We start from the raw sequence: 21,274 nt of genomic DNA, 5'->3' as shown, positions 1-21,274 counted from the left end.
TTCACTGGTGAGGGACTCACTGAAGCAAGTTCTTTTCCCGTCAGCTTGAAGCCTTTTCAGGATTCTCCCCTCTTAAAGAACCCCTCTGCTGATACTAGTGACATGAGCATCCACCTTGTATCTACACTTCCATTCTTAAGAAAGCTGCTTGAAAGCTGCATGGCCTCACAACTGTTGCAATATGCTCAGGAAGATAATTGCTTCTACACCTTTCTGTCTTGATTCATTCAGGCTTGTTGTGCCAAAATCGCCCTTCAAATTGTTGACGACGCCCCCTGCTTGATTTAGACAACTTTTTTCTTCTTGTTCCGTTGGAACACTAGGCTGCCTTTACTATGGTCAACCATCATGCACTGATTAACATCTAGAGAGATCGGATAGGCATCGATGACACAGTCTTGAACTGGGTCACTTTTTACCTGTAAAACTAATCTCAAAGTGAAAATCGGTATCTCTGGTAAATCTACCTTGAACACGGAGCCCCTCCGGGTTTGAGCCTGTCTGCAAACCTATTCAGTGTATAGCTAAAACCTCTTTGAGAGATTCTAAAAAGCTTAGGAATTCTGTATGGGCAATATGCAGATGATGCCTTCGTAGATCTGAAGATGTCTTCCCCAAATTTCTGCATTCTACTACCAAACACCCTGGTCATAGTCCGAAAATGGAGAGCAACACTACAAAAAGTTTTTAGTGATCCTGCCAAAGAAATCACATTTTCTAATCCAAGAATGGTAAGAAACCTGTTCTCCCTAAGACTGCAAACCGGCTTTTGTAGACTGTTGCAGATATCCAGATCTATCCTTAACAATAGTCTCAATCTTCAGAAACAAATTTGAACCATGACCAGGAATGCCCGTCACCAGCTATTATTATTACGGGGCATTAGGCAATTCATTCTATATCAGGATTTAAATCCCTTAGTCTAAGCACTGGTTCTTTTCAGACTGGATTAAGAAAAATCACTCCTTTCCAGGTTCCCAAACTATCATTAATCGCCCATGAGAACAGTCCTTAATGCAGCCACCCACTTTGTCACAGGAAATTTGACCACCTCACTTCTATCTATGATGGCTCCCCAATAAAATAAGAGCTCAATTTAAGATGGCGTGCATCACTCAAAAAACTCTTCTCAACTCTGCTTCCACCTACCTGGCTGCAAAGCTGAAAATCTTTGGCACCCAACTCGGTTTGATGAATGCTGAATCCCTTCTCCCGGAGCCTCCAGCATTCAAGCCCTAATGCTGTACCTATCAGACCTTCTCTGACAGTGCGACAAGGATTAGGATCTCCCTCCAACCAGCCTTATGCCCTACAGTAAATCTTTTCTCTTCAAAAGGTCTCTTCTAATCCTGATATTTCAGAGACACTTCGGTTAAAGTAACCTATATCCTCACTGGTTTATTCTATCTCTTAGACTGAAGCCGTTTTCTCTGCCTTTTGAGTCTCAACTGTTATTTGTATAGAATGATCATTTGTAGGTATGACTACCAGCTCTCTTGTGAAGTGCTTTAATGCCCTTGGGCCAAGTTGGCACTGTATAAAATCACATAAAAAAAAAAAACTTTGGGTTCTTCTGCTTCTTTTGATTAGTACTATTTTGTTCCACTTTCAGGTGCTGCTTCTGTTTTTATTTGCAAACCAGCCAAGGCTGAAATGCAGAATGGATACCATGAGGTGGACGAGAACAGTGTTCATGAGCGAGAGCCATACAAGATCCAGTTGTCACCCACCCTGCGCTATGCTGGATTAGATAACTTTGCTCCCAGAGTGCGGTACGTATTTTCTTGGTAGAATCTGGCAGGATTATGTTGTTTTAGTACAATTGAAGAGATAAGGATTGACAGCTGTTTGTGTATTGTCGATGTTTTTATGGACAAGGAATGATGCACCTTTGTGTCTCGAAGGACATTTTTCTCTGTGTTTTGGGTGTAGCTTGTTGGTGATGGCCGATTGCTGTACTTGTGTCCTGCGGTGGTTTTCTGAAATCAGAAAGTTTTTTCCATCTGCATGTTTTCAATATGTTTCTATGGTTCGTCCCAGCCCACATGCTTTGGATGGAATATTTTTCGGCTATGGAGCGGCTGTTTAAATAATTATTTTTTTGTCCTTCTGTAGTTAATATGTGACATTAGATGAATTCCCCGTCTTTGCTTCATTTTATTTATTGGTTTTGATTAGCGCTAGTGCTACAGGAAGAAAGCTTCAAATGAAGAGGGTGTAGGGCAGTGTAATAGACCGTTTTGCAGATCTATATTTTCACTGAAAAATTGTAGTTAAATGTTAATGATAGTTCTGCAAATGTGGAAACCCCCTAAAAGTTGCTAGTTATGCATACACTCTTATTCAGGTCAGGTGCCAAATCCTTGTAAGCACAGAGGCTCTTGCCAAGTCTTGAGCCAAACTACTCTGCCTATCCTACCAAAAAGAAAACAACCAGTAAAGGAACTAAACATAATGTATTTAAATACTCTCTCCGCGGTCAAACACAAGTTGGAACTGCTCCCCCTACTTGACACTGCTTCACCCGACATGCTGTTCATGACAGAAACATGGCTGACAGAAGAATCCACCCCGGACATATTAGCTGCACTCCCAGATAATTACTATCTCTTACAATCTAATTGACCAACAGGGAAAAAGGGGGGTGGGGTGGCAGCCGCCATTAAAAAGGGACTGTTCCTTCAGACTCTGATATTTTTGTAAGTCCTGAGAACTTTCACTGTCCACTGCTTTTATACTGTTTTATGTTAACTGCATGCGTAAGTTTATGTTGCTTGCTATCGGTCTCATTCGGGACCGCTATATCTCTGTTAAGAGCTCTGACACCCCAACGGGTCACGTTCGCGCTAAATAAAACACAAAATAAATAAATACTGTCTTTCACAGCCATTTCCCTGCTAGAGATAGAACTAGTGGACAGTCTTATTGTCAAACTAGACTCTTCAAACTGCACCATTGTATGTGTACTCCTGTATAGGTCACCCACAGCTATACCAGACTTCCCTCAAGCATTTTCAAATTGCATCGCATCTCTGACCATTGATTTTGCCAAAGTCCTGGTCATTGGCGATTTAAATTACTGGGCTAATGAGGTAACAATGGTTAAGAGAGCCAAGGAATTGACCATTGCCTTGCAAGGCTTGAACCTCACACAACACATCCAAGCACCCACACACATCAGAGGACATACATGACCAAGCATTGTCTATTAATCTGACTCTTCAGAATCTAGGAATACAACCTTGTCTATAGTCTGATCATTACATAATCCGTTTTACTGTATGTGACATCGCTCTGCCCAAAACTGCGCCCCACCAAAAGTGCTAATCTAGAAGCTGGCATCATATTACTCTGGAATCGCCATGTGACATCCTGACCCATAAGCTACCAGTAAGCTTGAACAATGTAGATAACCTGGAGAGATAAATTACAGATTGGCAACAGAATGCTATTAACATTCATGCCCACCTACAAACTCAAACTTCTCATATCAGGCGACATGAAGCATCCAAATGGTTCGCTGATGACCTAAAATCAGCAAAGCTTAGAACATGTCAGGCAGACATGGAAATGGCGAACACCTACTCAATTAAATCCAGAGAACATTATAAAAACAAACCTAATGATCTACAAAAACGCCATTCCGGAGGCAAAAAGTGTTTTTTTTCCAAGAAAGTGTTAAACTCAAATAATAAAACCAAAGATATTTTTAACACAGTACAGGAGCTATCAAACCCAGATCGTGTAACCCCGCCTATCCCTGCCATACAGAAACTATGTAACGATCTAAACAATTCATTCTTAGAAAAAATTCAGAAAATTCAGGAATCCATAGATACCAAACACAATGAGGTGGAAAATCGGTCAGAAAACACCAAGACCACCCTCCCATGTCTTAGCAGAGTACAGTTTTTGGAACATCTAAACAAATTAAAATCAGGCTCCTCCAACGACACCTGTCCCCCTCAAATACAAAAATATATATTTGCAGCATTTCCAGAGACCATTCTCTCTATACTGAATCTTTTCTTAACCCAAGGGACAGTTACACAAGCTTTTAAAGAAGCTGTGATTATTCCACTGCAGAAAAAACAAGGTGTCGACCCTCAGAGGCTGGACAACTATAGACCTATATCCCTCCTTCCCGTCTCGGCCAAAGTATTAGAGAATCATGTAGCTAAAATTCTCAGCACCTTTATAGAAGACACCAACTTCTCAGACTCTCATCAAGCAGGGTTCTGTGCAGCCCACTATATGTTGTCTATTATAGTATCCATTATGGATGACCTAAAAGGAAAGGTTGATGAAGACAGCACTCAAGCCTTGATTCTCCTGGACTTGTCTGTGGCATTCACTACAGTCAACCATAACATCCTGGTGGAACTCATTGCTGCAGCAGGTCTCAGAGGTGAATCCCTAAACTGGTTCCAATCCTTTCTAGAGGATAGGAAACAGTCAGTGTGACTCTCACCGTACAAATCCGGCATTGTCAACTTGAAATGCGGAGTACCGCAGGGCTCATCCTTATCCCCGCACCTCTTTAATGTATATATTCGCCTATCATTGTCACGCTCCGCCAGATGGGAGTCCAGATTTACAACTATGCTGACTACATGCAGCTGATATTCTCGATCAATAACTCTACGGTCTCCAAGGAGTTCAGCAAGAACTCCGTACTGTTCATCAGGAATTGGATGAACAAAAACCAATTAAAACTAAACTTAAAAAAAACTGAAATCCTCATTACCAACAATAAATTCCAGCACTGGACTCCTGCCCATTGGCCTGCTGAGCTAGGTCCCCCCCTGCCCCGAAGAACTCGATGAAAAGCCTAGGCATACATATCGAGACTGATCTCACCATGAACATGCAGATTGGGCCGTTAACTCTGCCTGTTTTTTCCAACTGCGGAAACTAAGAAAAATCTAAAGGTTTTTCAGCAGATGCGCCAGCATTCAAATCATCATTTCCTTGATCCGATCAAATATAGATTTCACCAATGCAATTCACCTAGGTCTCCAGCACAACCAGAAACACAGTTTGCAGCTGATACAAAACCAGGAAGCTAGAATTATGTACCTACAAGGCAGACGCTGTCGCCTTAAGCCGCTGCTAAAAGAGCTGCACTTGCTCCCAGTGGAGCAGCACTCCATGTTTAAAACATAATGTATGCTGTTCAGAGCCTTACATGGTACTGGCCCAAGTCAAAAATCCACAGGTACACTTCTCAGCGCACCTTGAGATCCATGCAGAAGAATCTATTGGTGGTTCCAGGTTTCAGACGCAAACGTACAGGAGTGGTGCGCTTCTCAATACAAGGACCCCATTTTTGGAATGCTCTGCCCACCCCATTGAGACTAGAGACAGACCTCCTACGATTCAGGAAGATGCTGAAGACCTGGCTTTTCACCCAAGCTTACAGCTAGACCTGGACCTTCGAATCAGAGACTTCAATGGAAAATACTAGCGCCAAGAGACCTGTCGGTGAACGAGCGCTCTACAAACTCTCAATAACATAACCTAACATGGCAGCACACCATAACTAACGGCGTTAGCCATGTTTTGCTATTGATAGTCTGCTTTTTCTTTTTGCCTGTGCCATTAATCAACTGGTGTATTATTGTGCACGGTTAGCTATGTGAGTTAAGGTGTGTGTTACTTACCACGACTGGTCAGTTTCAGAGGAAAGTGTCTCATGCGCCTGACTGTATCTGGAGAATTTTGCAGCAAAGCTCCTGTGCATCACTAGGTGCACTGACTCCATATTCCCCCAGATGGAACTGAGCAGAGTTGCACATAAGCGCCACCCTTGGCGCACTGATGTCCATTCCTTTCTTTCCACACCTTCTGACATGAATCTGGAACACTGATCCCAATTTTGTCAGTCTTCTGTCAATTCCAAAAACTCTTCAGTGTTCTAGCTAACAATGTCCCCTCTAAAAACAGAATTCAGGTGGTGCTGAGACTGCATGAAGTAGATATCACTCTTGGGACCAGCACAATGTGTTCCTTTGATGCCGGGGCTGCAGCCACAACTCTTCACTGTGTAACAAGTGCACCCAAAGGTGATTCAAGACCAGGAGGCGAAGCTGTACATAGCTGAGCCTACGAAGAGGTTGATGTCTTCACACAGGTTCTGCTCCAAGTCTCGGTCCTGGGGCTGTCCTGGAGGCGCTCCAATTCTTGCTCAAAATCTTAGAGTGAGTCAAAATCCATACACAAGCACTAAAAGCTAATTTGGACTCTATACTACCTTACCACTGTGATTTCAAAGAGAAGATGCAAGGGCTTTAAAGTAAGAATTGCACTTCTCTGCTGGTACAAATGCACTCTGAGATCCCTGGTCTGTTGCTGGCCCCACGGCAAATTAAGGCCCTCAAGGAGGCCATGCTGCAAATCTTTAGTGCACTTCTGACTCTCTATGGGGTGCCTGTGGGCCCCATAGAATAACAGAGTGCTCCATTCGGATACTGCTGGCAGGTTACTCTGACACTGTATGTCTCTGTGGGACCTGTTACCGGGCCAATATTTACAACATGCAGATTTCCATGGTGGCCCCAACACTGCACTGGTTCCTGTTGCCCGAGGGCCGATAGATGGCTTTCTGCCAACATCTATGTTGGTTGGATCCCGAGCAGACACCAACTTGTGATCAAACGTTGTCTTATGAAATCACACAAGTGGAACCTGTTGTTAGCTGCCTGACTCTACCTGGTACACCTACCGCAACGCTATCTCTTTTAGACTCTGAATCTCATCCTGCCCCAGAACAGGGAGCACCACAGGATACTGATGAGGAGGAAGATGTCTTGCTTCCCACTCATTATACTAATGATGCCTGACACCTTGACTTCCAAACCGCCAATGAGCTTGACACCTCCCTTGAGACATAGCTTGACTTGCCACATTGGCCACCAGTGGAAGAAAGTGCCTCATTTGCAGTGGTTTGTAGGATAGCTGTGGTATTAGATTTGCCTTCACAAAGTCAAATGTCCAAAAGATTCTCCAACCTGAGCCAGCGACATTGGCACTCTTGCTCCCATTCAGTGGTGCCTTCAAAGATGTCTTGATGTCCTGTCCTTACAGCTGTCATCAATGCTACAGTTCAGGTTGGTTGTACGGATTCGTGGGCTCTATCGACTATAGTCCCAGTATTTAAAAAGGGAGATAGGGACAGCACCTCTTGTTATATGCCAATCTCCCATTTGGATTCTGTGGTGAAGGTGGTGGGACGCATGTTGCTTGACAGACTTGTTTCCTGGGCTGAAGGAAATAACTTTTTAGCAGAGATTCAATATGGCTTTCGCCCAAGGCGCTCTGCTGTGGAACAGTGTTTAAATCTATACATGGTTCTGAATAAGTATACTGTGGCTCGTTCCAGCCCCATATACTTAGCCTTTATGGACCTGTCCTCCGCATTCGACTGTGTCAACAGGTCCAAGCTGTGGCAGTTGATGTCCTCCATCGGCATTGACAGCAATATCATTTTATTCCTAAGGGACCTTCACCGAAACTCAAGTCAGTTGTCCGATATACAAAGGATTTGAAAGTGTCCCGTCAGTTTGGCATCAAGAGGGGAGTGCGCCAGGGGTGTATTTTAGAATCCTTTCTTTTTAACTTACATGTAAACTCCCTAGAGAAGGCCCTTTTGGCGAAAAAAGCTGACTGTACCCAGATAGGCAAGCGTAGCCTGCCAGTCCTCTTATATGCGGACGACGCAATCCTACTGACAAGAACAGCCAGGGGTTTACAACTCCTCCTGAACTCCTTTTCCCTATTTATGGAGGACCTGGACCTGTCGGTTAATCACTCTAAATCGTATATTTTGCAGGTGGGACCCCGTAAGGCTAAGCTGTCTACGTTCAAACTGGGTCTCTTATTTATACCGAAGACTAACGTCTTCTCCTATTTGGGAGTAGTGTTTGACTCCTTGACTTGGTGCCCCCTGCTTACTGATAAGAAAGGGCATTTAGTGAAAGCTTCTGCAGCTGTTTAGGTTTCGCCTGGGGCACGGAGCGTTAGCTCCGCCCCCAGAGAAATCTTATGTCTCTACAGTGTACTCTTAGTCCCGCCCTCTGTTCCATTGGCTAGCTCCATAAATGGAGGCTAGCCATTGGAACAGAGATCTGTCCGTCAAGGCTGGACCACATTCGGGGGCGTTCCCGAGATTTTTTCCCTCTCCACCCACTTCTGTTCGTCATCACGGTGGTGGGTGTGTGTTATTTTTTTTTTCGAGTGGGCCTGTTTTGTTCCTTTCCAAAGTGTCTGTTGTTGGAGTTGGCTGCAAGATTCGAGTTCCCACGAGGCGATCAGGTAAGGAGCATTTTGTTTATAAATGTGCGTGCGCTGTGATCCTCCCCCCACCCCTCCCGCTGTCCGTGAGCATTTTGTTTATAAATGTGTTTTCACTTTGTAAGTTTACGTACACTTCTAGTGCTGGAGCGCTTTATGTGCCTCTATAGCGCTTGGAAGCGCGTTGCTGCTGGAGGCCGGCGGCGGATCGGCGCGGGAGCCCACTCCGCTTATTTTGCCGACTTGGATTTGCCCAGTTATTTATTTAATTAGCGAGTGCCCACCTCGCGATTTCTGCCCGCCTGCCTGCCTAGCGAGGGCCGCCACGCTGCCCGCGGCGACCCGGAAGTACCTGGCCGGCCGGCCGGCCAATCCCTTCGCGGCCGGCCGGAAGTCCCGCCCCCGCAGCCCGGGGGAGGGAAAGGGAAGCCTTGGTGTTTGCCGCTTCCCCCTGCCTGGGGGAAGCCTTTGCCGGTGTTGCCGGTCTCCCATGCCTGGAGGGAGACCGGAGAGGAGACTGACGAGGGAGGAGCGGAGGGGGCGCGGGGCACATTGTCGGTGCCCGCCCCCACCACAAATCCGTACCGGCAGCAAGGAGAAGCCTGGCGGTGCGAGGAGGAGGGCAGCTTCAGGCGCAGGCGGGGCTCCGGTGTCGTGGAGAGCCCCGCGCTGCCTCAAGAAGAGCCTGGGGTGTTGCTGGCCGGGACGGAGCTGTGCGCAGGTGACCCTGCGGGAGTAGCAGGTGGCGCTGTGGCCGCGCAGTCAGGCAGCACTCTCAGAGCGGTGAGTGGGTCACGCTCCTCTTTCCCTCTATAAGCGTCGGGATTATGAGACCCATTTGTGGCTAAAGATAGCCAGGGGTGGCAGTAGTGCGTCCTCTAGGGGCCCATAGAGCGGCTCTGCTGAGGAATGAACATGTAGGCCCCGATGGAGGCTGGAATCCTTTGTCTTGCTGAAGGAGCTCAGCGCTGCGAGGCACCGGGACCTCTTCGAGGCCCGTTACTTCACCCCACGGCTCGCCTGACCCACTCCATACCGCCGTTTTCTGAGGGGGTGATATGCGCACAGGCAGGAGCGCGGGATCCGCCACTGTCGTCAGGCTTCCTCACAGCCCTCCCTGCAGGAGCTCAATGCACCTCACCGCCCTCCCTGCAGGAGCTCAATGCACCTCACCGCCCTCCCTGCAACTCACAGCCCTCCTTCCACCTCACAGCCCTCCTTCCACCTCACAGCCCTCCTTCCACCTCACAGCCCTCCTTCCACCTCACAGCCCTCCTTCCACCTCACAGCCCTCCTTCCACCTCACAGCCCTCCTTCCACCTCACAGCCCTCCTTCCACCTCACAGCCCTCCTTCCACCTCACAGCCCTCCTTCCACCTCACAGCCCTCCTTCCACCTCACAGCCCTCCTTCCACCTCACAGCCCTCCCTGCAGGAGCTCACTACATCTCACAATCCTTCCTGCAGGAGCTCACTGCACCTCACAATCCTTCCTGCAGGAACTCACTGCACCCCACAGCCCTCCCTGCAGGAGTTCACTGCACCTCACAGCCCTCCCTGCAGGAGCTCACTGCACCCCCCAGGTGGTTAAGCTGATCTCGCGAGGATAGCTCTGGTTGGTTCCGGAAGTGGGGGTCTACGACTTTGAGACCGCCTTCTCCGTGTTTATTCCACCTGGCTTTGCTGTGGCAGAGACTTGTTTGATATTGGACAAGGTGAGAGCAACTCGACGTGACAGCTTCTTGCATTTCCACCAGAATTTCCAGCCTGTCCTCTCCCTGCCTGTTGTCGTGTCCCGGCGGCAGCAGGCAGGAGCGTGCACTGCGTCCCCGAAGTAACAGCCCTAAAGCAAGCAAGAAGTACGCCCCCCTCCCACCAATCCCTGTTAGGTAGTGGAAACTGTCCAAACTGGGGTGCAGACAGCCCCTCTCACCTTTCGGCTTGGTACCACTGCACCAGCCGCACTACTTCCCTACTGACCGTTCTCCACTTCAGCCCTGTCTAAATTACAATTCCTGCTTGTGACCCTTTTGCCTGCTTGTGCTTCTTTTCCTGACCCTGTTGCCTGCTTGTGCCTCCGTGTGCCCCTGTTGCCTGCTTGTGCCTCCGTGTGCCCCTGTTGCCTGCTTGTGCCTCAGTTTTCGTGCCCCTGTTGCCTGCTTGTGCCTCAATTTTCGTGCCCCTGTTGCCTGCTTGTGCCTCAGTTTTCGTGCCCCTGTTGCCTGCTTGTGCCTCAGTTTTCGTGCCCCTGTTGCCTGCTTGTGCCTCAGTTTTCGTGCCCATGTTGCCTGCTTGTGCCTCCGTGTGCCCCTGTTGCCTGCTTGTGCCTCTGTGTGCCCCTGTTGCCTGCTTGTGCCTCCGTGTGCCCCTGTTGCCTGCTTGTGCCTCCGTGTGCCCCTGTTGCCTGCTTGTGCCTCCGTGTGCCCCTGTTGCCTGCTTGTGCCTCCGTGTGCCACTGTTGCCTGCTTGTGCCTCCGTGTGCCCCTGTTGCCTGCTTGTGCGTCCGTGTGCCCCTGTTGCCTGCTTGTGCCTCCATGTGCCCCTGTTGCCTGCTTGTGCCATGTGGGTGTGTGTGGAGGGCTCTGTGTGGCTGTGTGTGTGGGGAGCTTTGTGTGGCTGTGTGTGGGGAGCTTTGTGTGGCTGTGTGTGGGGAGCTTTGTGTGGCTGTGTGTGTGGGGAGCTTTGTGTGGCTGTGTGTGTGGGGAGCTTTGTGTGGCTGTGTGTGTGGGGAGCTTTGTGTGGCTGTGTGTGGGGAGCTTTGTGTGGCTGTGTGTGTGGAGGGCTTTGTGTGGCTGTGTGTGTGGGGGGCTCTGTGTGGGTGTGTGTGTGGGGGGGCTCTGTGTGTGTCATTTGCGAGAGATAAAGCTAGTGGCATTGTAAATGACAATGCCATTTATTTATGTTAAAAAAAACATAAATAAAAATGTCAAGAGCGGGGGCGTGGCCAAGATGGCGTCGGAGTAGGACGCTTTTTCCCTGTCTCTCCGGCGCCGATCCGGCAAAGCAGCTAATAGCGCGGCACCTGGTGCCCAGCTCGGCCCCTAATCGGTGGCGGGGGTCGCCGGTACACTGCGGTGGAGCGCGGTGCCGTCGGCGAGGAGAGAGATCGCTCAGGGAGGCTGCGGGACCGGCGGAGCTCTGCGGCCTGTGGATCCCCGGTCTCGATTTGCGGAGGCCGGCCCGGCGAGTCGCGGGGCCTACCGCGACGGAGGAGGTCCATTTTGCGCCCCGCCCCGCCCTGGGTCATCTGACATCGGACCGCCTGGGCTGCGGGCTGTCGGCGGAGGCGGCGAGGGGCAGCTGCGATCTCCGGTGGGGCCTGAGGGTGCCGGCGAGTGGCGACCTGGAGAGCAGAGAGGTCCCGGAGGCCTCGGTGTGGGGAGGCGCCGCTGAGCCCGCCGGGGTCCGGAGGTGCACCTGTGGAGCAGCGAGGACCGGGCTCCGCGAGGACCCCAGGAAACCTAGTCCTGGTGAGTGACCCCCCGCTCTGGACGGGGGAGGTGCGGAGGGAGCCCGGCCGGCCGAAGGGGCCCATCGAGGGACATGTCGGGGGAGCTGCCGGCTCCTGGTGTGGCGGCGACCTAGTGACTGCCCCTGGGGTGGTGCATGCCCTGGAGGCCTTCTATGGACTGACACGGCGCCGCTTGGCTGTGGGGGTGTACCCGCGCGGCGGAAGGTCCTGACTGGCGAGAAGTGTGGGGGCCCGGGAGCACCGGCCAGGAGGTGTGGTAGAGGCCCCGGGCGCTTCCCAGAGGCCGCATTTGCCAGGTCAAGAGCTGCTGGACTCCATTGCCTGTGCCAGGACTTCCAGGGGAGGCTCCGGTCCTACGCTGCGAGCTGGTGCGGACTAGGGGTGCTGTTGGGGGTGCATACCTGGAGGCCCGGAGGTGCTCTGGTCGAGGAGCGTGGCGCCGCCATTTTGCCTGGCTCAGTCGGCTGTTTGAGTGCATGGCGCTCGCTCATGGACTTTTGCTGTCTGGATTGCCTTCGTGTACCGCCTCTCTAGGGCTTTCGTAGCTGACTGGGGGCCTCTTGACCACTGGGCTTTGCGCACCCCTACTTCCTGGTGTCTGGGCGCCGGGGATTCGCTGGGAGCCTCTGGCCAGGAGCTGTGTGGCGGACACAGAGTGGGACTGCCCGCCGGGGCCAACTGCTGCGTCTGCAGGCCCGGATCTGGGTGCTGCTTGGTTCTGGTGGTGATCAGTGGAGCGTTTGCTCTGGTGCAAGGCGCCCGGCATTCATTATGGCTAACCAGGCCCGCAAGGGACGCGTGCTGAAGGACGGCGCAGCTAGATCGTCGCAGCAGCCGGCATCCCCCGGAGCGGGTGGGTCGGCCGGGATGTCCGATGACGAGGCCCCGGCCACTAAGGCTTTTATGACCGAACTTTTTGCTTCCATTAAGGAGGACATCTCTGAGCTGCGGGCGCAACTGGCCTCTGATCTCCGGGAAGTACGGCGAGATGTTGATGGGATTGGAGAAAGGGTGGCGACTCTTGAGGACCATGATTTGAGCACGGCCAATGATGTCCATTTACTCCAGCAAGATGTCATTCGCCTCACGGAGCAGAACTTGGACCTGCAGGCACACATGGAAGATCTTGAGAACCGCTCCCGGCGGAATAACATTCGCATTAAAGCGGTACCGTGGGATGGTGAGTCGGGAGACCTGCGAGGCTATGTGCAGGAGCTGTTGCTGCAGATTCTGGATGAGGACGATGTGAAGAATATCCAGATGGATAGAGTTCATCGCGTTGGTTTGCCCAGGAGAGGGGGGGGGCCGCCCCCTGACATCCTTGTCTGTGTACATGACTTTCAATTGAAGGAGCGCATCCTCCGGAAGGCTAGGGCCATCGATTCGCTGCACTTTAGGGGCCATCATCCTCAGCTTTTCCAGGACCTTGCAGCGTCTACACTTCAGAAGAGGAGGGATTTTCGGCCGGTGACTTCCTTTTTGCGGGAACGCAACATCGCCTACTCTTGGGGGCACCCGTTCAGGATCATCTTCAGGTGGCAGAATCGGCTGATGCAGATGCGCTCCCTTCGGGAGGCAAAGGAGCTCTTGGGTTTGGAGGAGGTTGCCCCGTCCCAGGGGTCGAATGCATCCCCATCTCGGAGGCGACGTCGGTCCTCCTCGTGGCATAGAGTAGGGTCCTCTCCGGCGAGGGGGCGCCCGGACCGCGATGCCAGCCAGCAGGAGAGGGGAAGTGCAGTGGCATCAGTGGTTTCAGCGACGGTGCCGGCGTCACAGGCCAGCTCTGGAGCGGCGTGACGGTGACTTGAAACTACGGATCGGCGCTGGAGGGGCATGGACCCCCCCGGTCTGGGTGAATGGATGTACTTTCGAAGAAGACTCCCCAGACCGTGACCTTGGGAGGAACCGAGATGGTCTTCCCGACCGGTCCCAGACGTGGTCGTAACTTCGTGACCTGTGGACCACTGGGACTGATGAGTATTTTCTTCTCTGTTTCTGTTTTGTTTCCACTTTCACTGTTTCCCTTTCCTTCGGCCTACAGGGGACTTCGGCTGCTGTCTCCTCGCCAGCCCTGGGAGGACTTTTGTGGACTTTGGATGGGGTGTGTGGGGGTTTCCGGGGGGGGGAGGGTCTTGGGGGGGCTGTTTGGGGTGTTGGGGTTGGGGATGTGGGGGGGTTCTGGTGGTGACGCGGACGTGTTGTGGCTTGTATCATGTGGTGGTGAGAGGGTGGATGGGAGGCGCCGTTGGTTTGAGAGTTGCGGGGTGATTTGGTGTGGGGTTCGAGGTTGGGAATGTGGGGAGGAGGGTTGGCGGGAGTATGCTTTTCTTATGTGCTGTGACCAGGGTTCCTTCTGGCGGGGGTGGTGGGCGGGTTCCAGAGTCATAGAGGAGTCTAGTTTGGTGTCTCACGATGCCTGTTAGCTTAGGGACCTGGAATGTTAAGGGGCTGAACTCCCCGCAGAAGAGGCAAAAGGTGTGGAAGTATATAACTGACCACCAGTTGGACATAGTGGGACTTCAGGAGACTCACCTTGCACGCAAAGATGAGCTGCGTCTTAAGCATAAGGCATATCCCCTAATATACAGATCCTCTGCGTCCACAAAGCATAAGGGGGTGGCCCTCCTCTTCCATACTTCGCTATTTTTTCAACCGGTGGCGGTACGCACGGATAGGGAGGGCCGTTGGTTGATGGTGAAAGGGCTGGTGCAGGGGAGGCTTTGTACTTTTGTTGTGACGTATGTTCCTAACACTGGCCAGAATAAGTTCTTGCAAGACCTGCTGCATAAAGTGAGTGATTTTGTGGAAGGGCGGTTGTTCCTCATGGGGGACTGTAATTTGGTGTGGGACGGGGCGCTGGATTGTTCAGGCGCTCGCAGGGCGGATACTGGTGTGTTCTCTGAGCTGTCACGGCAAAAGATTACGGAAATGGGGTTGGTTGATGGGTGGCGGTTTATGCATCCAACGTCAAGAGATTACACATTTCTCTCTCATGTACACCACTCATATTCACGATTGGATCATGTATTCCTCAGCCAGGCTCTTAGAGGAGATGTTCTTGACTCCACCATCCTGCCCATCTCGGTCTCGGACCACAGCATGCTAGTGCTTACGCTGCGCTGGTCGTCGGCAGATACCGGGCAACGGAAATGGTATTTCCCAGCTTCGGTACTTCGGGACGAGGAGTCTAACAAGGCGCTGCGGGTGGCCATTAGGGAGTTCTTTACCCTCAATCCGCCATCCGATACCTCTGTATCCAACACGTGGGATGCCTTTAAGGCGTCCGTTAGGGGCACGTGCTTGAGCCTTAACGCACACCTCAACAGGTTGCGCCGCAAGGATCGGGAGGCACTGGAGGCTGAACTGGCATCTCTCGAGCGGGCGCATAAACTTAACCCCTCGAGGGTGACCCTCCGGCCTCTCACGGCGGTACGGGGGAAGTTGAGGGCGCACTACAATAACAGGGCGGAGTTCACGCTACTGAGATTGGGCCGACAGTCCTACTCTTGTGGTAACAAGGTGGGGAGGCACCTGGCCCGACAGCTTCGCGACAGGCGGGAACGTGAGTACATTGGGGGGATCCGCGACTCTGTGGGTCAGTTGCAGCACCGGGACGAAACAAAGGCGGCCATTTTCGGACGCTTTTACTCGGATCTATACGGGGGGGAAAGGCTGGGAGCAGCTGCCCAGAGGGAGTACCTGGGGCGTATGCACCTTCCGCAGGTGTCCAGGGAATGGAACGAGCTTTTAGGGGCCCCGATCACCAGGGAGGAGGTGTTAGATGCTATTGCGAACTTGAAGCTTCACAAAGCACCTGGCCCAGACGGTTACACCGCTGTGTTTTATAAATCCTACGCTTCCGAGATCTGCGACTTCTTAGTCACCCTTTTTAATGACATGGCCTCCTCCGGTTCCTCTGCTGGCTCCTTGGCGGAGGCGATGATTACGGTCTTGCCGAAGCCGGGGAAGGATCCAGCGCAATGCGCCTCCTTTCGCCCGATAGCGCTTCTTAATTTGGACGCCAAACTATACTCGGCGATCCTGGCGCGTAGGCTACAAGACCTTATGCCGGCGCTAATCCATCCAGACCAGTCTGGCTTCATCAAGGGGCGCCAGACGCATGATAACACTCGTCGGGTGGTGCATCTAATAGAAAAGGCAGAAAGATTTCGTATTCCGGCGGTCCTAGTGGGCCTGGATGCCGAGAAGGCCTTCGATAGGGTGGACTGGGGGTTTCTGTTTAATACCATGACTGCCTTTGGTTTCTCGGAGGCTTTCATCACTATGGTGAAGGCTAATTTCTGCTGCCCCCGGTCCCGGGTGGCGGTGAATGGTCATACGTCGGCGTTCTTTACTCACGCTCGGGGTACTAGACAGGGTTGTCCGCTGTCCCCCCTGCTGTTCGCGCTGAGCATCGAGCCGCTGGCGGTAGCGGTGCGGGAGCACGTCGGGATCAGAGGTCTGCCGTTCGCGGGGGAACAGCACAAGATTTCGCTCTTTGCAGACGACATCTTGTTCTCTATTACTGATCCGGAAACCTCGCTGCAGTTCATCAGGGAGGTCTTACTGGAGTTTGAGGCCGTGGCCGGTTTTAAGGTCAACTATAGCAAGTCCTACATCCTGAATCTTAACCTTTCGGAGGCCGAGAGGGACCGGGTACGGCCGCTGACTCCGCTGGCCTGGGCCACTGGTTCGATCGTCTACCTAGGGGTCCATCTGACTCCGACAGTGGGCGGGCTGTTCCAGGCCAATTTCCCATCTTTGTTGGCGAAGACCCGGACGGAATTGGACAGGTGGAAACCGAAATTTCTGTCATGGCTGGGCAGAATTCATGCCGTGAAAATGGTTCTCCTCCCTAAATTCTTGTATTTGTTCCAGGCATTGCCTATCCCCATAGACAGCGATTTCTTTCGACGGCTCAAGACTCAAGTACTGCGCTTCATTTGGCAAGGGGGTCAGGCACGGGTCTCCTATGCGGTTCTCCGTCGGCCGAGACCTGAGGGTGGAGTCGGGCTCCCTGACCTGCAGTTATATTACAAAGCGGCGCAACTGCGAGTGTTGGTGGAGTGGTCGCAACAGACCTCCGAGAAACATTGGCTCCATATGGACCGATGCGTTGCCGGCAGGTCGATCTGGGACTTAGCCTGGAAACCGAAGAAGGACCGACCTCTCAACGCATATATATGCACTCCTACGAGCACAGTGTTGAAGGTGTGGGACTCGCTAGCGGCGGACGACCGTTGGACCACGTTCCCTTCGCCCTTTACGCCCTTGCATTACAACCCGGCCTTCCCTCCGGCGCTTCATGAAGGGCCGTTTGCGGTGTGGAGGGAGGGGGGGTGTCGGGCGTTGACCCATTTGTTCCACGGCCTGGACACCCTAACTTTCGCTAACTGTGTGAGAGATTATGGGGTCCCCCAGACTGAACGATTCCGGCATGTTCAGCTGCTTCACTGGGCCACGTCACCTGGGGTGATGGAGGCGGCTACGAGACCGCCGACTCCTTTTGAAACCTTTATATTACGCACATCCGCCATGAAGGGGGCCATTTCCTTCATATACCGGTTGTTGCTCAAATCGACGGTAGCTCCCCGACCTCGTTATATGGGGCAATGGGAAGAAATGCTGGGGCGCGATATCTCGGATGTGGAATGGTCGGCGCTTTGGCGAGACCTGACGACCTTTAACCATTCCTTGCACCTGAGGGAAGCCCACCTCAAGACGGTCATGCAATGGTATATGTGCCCGACTAGGCTTCACCGCATTTTCCCGGCGACCTCGGATAAGTGCTGGAGGGGCTGCGGGCTTTTGGGGGACTTCCGCCACATCTGGTGGGACTGCCCGGTGATCCGTCCGTACTGGGAGGAAATCCTCTCACATATAAAGGAAGTGCTGACTTATCCCATTGATGAGTCTATGGCTTGTGTTCTGCTGGGGCTGCGTGACCCTGGCCTTGTCTATCAGACCAGGGCCGATAAGAAGATTTTGTGGCTATGCCTAGGTGCTGCGAAACTCACGCTGGCTGCGGCCTGGAAAAAGAAGGATGCCCCGGCAGTGTCACTATGGCATGCACGACTTTGGAGGTTGCTCAGTTTGGAAAGAGTGGCGGACATCTTCCTTGGCCAGTATAAGAACTTCCGATATCAGTGGGGTCCCCTGGTGGACTTTCTCTCTAAGGGGTTACCCTCGGCGGTATGTCCGGCTTCATTGAGATCGATGCACCTCTTTCAAGTGTAATATGGATGTGGAATGAATGATGAGTGAATGGCGTCACTACCAGGGGGGAGGGTGGGGGTGGGATGGGGCAGTTGGTTGTCATGGTTTATGGGCTGTGGAGGGTCCGCGGGCTGCTTATTTGCACCGCTTGTATGGAACCTGGAGGTTTGGGGCCCAGCTTATTGCAGCTCTGGTTATCCTGGATGGCCTGGCCTACTGCTAGGCTTGTAGGCCACTGGTACTGTGGTCCTAATTACTATGTGGTCTCGCTCCTGGCCTGGATATGCTTGTAATATAGTCTGGGTCACTGCTGATGCATGCACAATGATTTGCCCTGTTCTGGAGTAATGTGCGGTTCCTCCGCAGCCCGATGTTTGTCTGTTTATTCTTTTTTTTTGCAAATCAAAATAAAAATTTTACAAAAAAAAAAAAATGTCAAGAGCAATGCCAATAGCTCTAACTTTAACAAAGGCGAAACCATTGCATTGTAAATGCTTGTTTTAACTTTGCCAGCAGAGTGGAAGGTAAACCAATAGGGGCTCTTCTGAAGATCTACCAAGCCACATGTATTTCTAAGGCCTGTTACGGGAGCAAGATCTGGGGCCATATTGAGGCAGGGACCATGCAAAGTGCTGGGGATATCTTTCCTTTCAGATGAACTGGCCTTTCGTCCCCTGGCCTTGTGGCTTACGATTTGAGCTAAGCAAGAGAACACACTAAGCAAAGACGTCCAACAGGATTGTCTTTCCCTTAACCATGTCTCACATATTGGATTGCTTCAGTACATAAAGTTGCCCTCTCCAGGCTAGGCAGAGCAGAACTATTTACCAACCCCGAGCTTACATGGAAGAGCGATCTTGTTTGGGCCAAAGAGTGCTTTTTAGGTTTTGCCTGGCCATGCGCTTTGCGCATGCGCCAAAAAACCTCTTGAGTTGTGTGTGTGGGTCGGGATACGCCCCCTCCTCCGATTGGCTAGCTCCATAAATGGAGGCTAGCCATTGGGAGAGGGCTCCGTCCGTCAATCTCGGACCAGATTCGGGGGCGTTCCCGAGATTCTTTGGCTTTTGCCGACGTCACGCGACGTCAGCCAAAAGCCGGGAACGCCCCCGAATCTGTTCCGGCATTGCCGGCACCCGCCTTCCTGCTTGCGTGAGTGCTTTTCCGCCACGTCTCTCCTGCGCTCTCAGCGCTTCCGGTCACCTTCCCCTTGCTCCTCGTTATGCCCCCACAACAGTCGGGGATCTCTGGTGACGAGTTCGCCACACGCGGGGTAGGCAGCAGTCACGCGAGGTCCCAGGGGCTGGCAGGAGGACTTCCCCCGGCAGCAAAGCCTCTTCTCGAGGGGCACAGGCGCGCGTCCAATCCGTGCGCGGCTCTCGGGACGAGCCCCTGATGACGCCGCACGCCTCTCCGGTCCTCGGCCAATAGGAGCGCAGCTCCTTCGTGTAGACCCTGGCGGTGGACCAATGGCAGCGCGTCCTTCTCAGACGAGCCTCCCTGAGCGAGCCAATCCTAGCGCGGCCGCTCCGATGCTGCTCACGGGTCCCGGGCCGCTGGCGGTGTGTTTTCTTAGCTCAGCCTCTTTTACAAAACTATAAGCCGTTGCGGTGTCTAGGTGCTGAAACCAGGATTTTTGTGGCCGGTGTAGGTGAGCCCAGATGTGGGGCTCATGTGGCATTTTTCCCATATCATAGTGCGCTGGGAAAGCACTGAAAAAACCTATGGCCCAAAGATGTGCGCCCCTGCTTAGTACAGCACGGGTAGGGCGCTTCTAACTATAAACTTCTAAGCCTGAGAAGTGGGCTCTTACTTCCTCATGATGAGAGCAGCCGTGACGCCAACTGGAAGTCAGGCTGTGGAAGCCTGGTCCTTGGCGGGGCTCCTGTGAGGAAGAGTGCTCCGTGGGTTTCCTCAGCCTTGTTGGGGGTAGGGCCCAGACACACACAGTAGAGACCGGAGCCTTGCGGGCTCCATTCAGCCGCTTTCGACATGGACCCCCTAGCTGGATAGCAGCCCTGGGTGCGTGCATTGTGAACGATGGCAGGAGCCTCCCAGCCGCACCAGGCGGCCTGCAGCAGAATGTGAGGAGACCGGACCAGCAGGCGGCTGCAACCTACACTCGCTCAGCCCCCAGGGAATGGTAAGTGAGACTGAGCTTCAGGCTGATGAGCCCCATGCAATGCGCTCATGGGACCAGTCCTTGGCATGAAGGGAGGTCCCCGGTCAACGTGGGCAGAGCATGGGACACCCCTACCCGTGATATTTCGCCTACATTGGGGTCTCCAGATTTTTGGCGTTAAGGCAGGGTGTGTTGCACCCCTTACTTGTGGTGTTGTGCTCCAAAACGGGGTGAAACCTCAACGGAGGCCCCCGGGGACGAGGACTGCTGCATTTTCTGGTGTAGTTGGGTGTCTGGCCCGGAAGCCTGTACAAAGGACACCAAGTACCCAAAGGAAAGCGCAGGTGTTGTGCTGATTGGGATGTTCATGTATTGGTGTTTGCACTGCTACAAGTGGGCTGTGGTGCACGACTAAATGTTGGTGCTGGATATCATTAGGGGGCACAAATGTTTCTGGGGGACTTATGGTCCTATGGCCTCCTCTGAGACAAAGTGATGTGCGACTTATGTGATGCTTATGCCTAATGCTTTATACTAAGTACAGTTTCTACAAATAGTTATTGACTATCCCTAACTGTAATGGTCATGACAGTGGCCCGATTGGTCTTGTGATGTATGTAAAGTTATGACAACTGCCCGATTGGCACACTGATTTATGTACTACCTGTGAAGTCATGACAAGAGCCTGGTGGCACAGTATATATATGTGATTGTGTTCTAACGTGTTTTTATGGATAATTCATATTACCTTGTGTGGAGTTTCTTTTGTGGTGTGCCTAGTGTGTCGCTGATGTATGAGTGTGTTGCTCAACTGCTTTACACATTGACTTTAGGAAAAGCCTGACTGCTCTGGTCAAGCTACGAAGGGGGTGAGCAGGGGTTATCTTCAGCTTGTACCTCCTTTGCCCTGACTAGAGTGGTGGTTTCTGCCTGGCTTTGGTGCATGCCCTAGCGAACCAGAAACCCCATTTGTAACAGTGCCTCTCTGTCCTAGACAAGAATTGAAGGAAGAACTTGACAAATTGTGTTCCATGTCTGTTATTGAGCCCATAGAAGAGGGGGAGTTATCTCAAATTATGTTGGCACTTGAAGCAGGTAAATCTTTGCGTCTATGTGTGGATCTACGCAATCTTAATCGCAAAATTTGGAGGATTGTCAACTGCTTCAGCATATCAA

General features: G+C 52.2%; 1 protein-coding gene across 2 annotated transcripts in view; it reads left to right on the top strand.

The window, feature by feature from the left end:
- NEURL4 (neuralized E3 ubiquitin protein ligase 4) overlaps positions 1 to 21,274 on the top strand; it is a 265,245-nt gene that overhangs the window by 229,995 nt on the left and 13,976 nt on the right. For both annotated transcript variants that reach the window (XM_078669741.1, XM_078669742.1), the window contains exon 28: positions 1,613 to 1,772. In XM_078669741.1, coding sequence (XP_078525867.1) covers positions 1,613 to 1,772 — 160 coding nt within the window. The remainder of the gene's footprint in view (positions 1 to 1,612; positions 1,773 to 21,274) is intronic.

The sequence above is a fragment of the Lissotriton helveticus genome, chromosome 12, assembly GCF_964261635.1.
Source record: "Lissotriton helveticus chromosome 12, aLisHel1.1, whole genome shotgun sequence".
Classification (NCBI taxonomy): Eukaryota; Metazoa; Chordata; class Amphibia; order Caudata; family Salamandridae; genus Lissotriton; species Lissotriton helveticus.
This window is presented reverse-complemented; position numbering and strand designations above follow the sequence as displayed.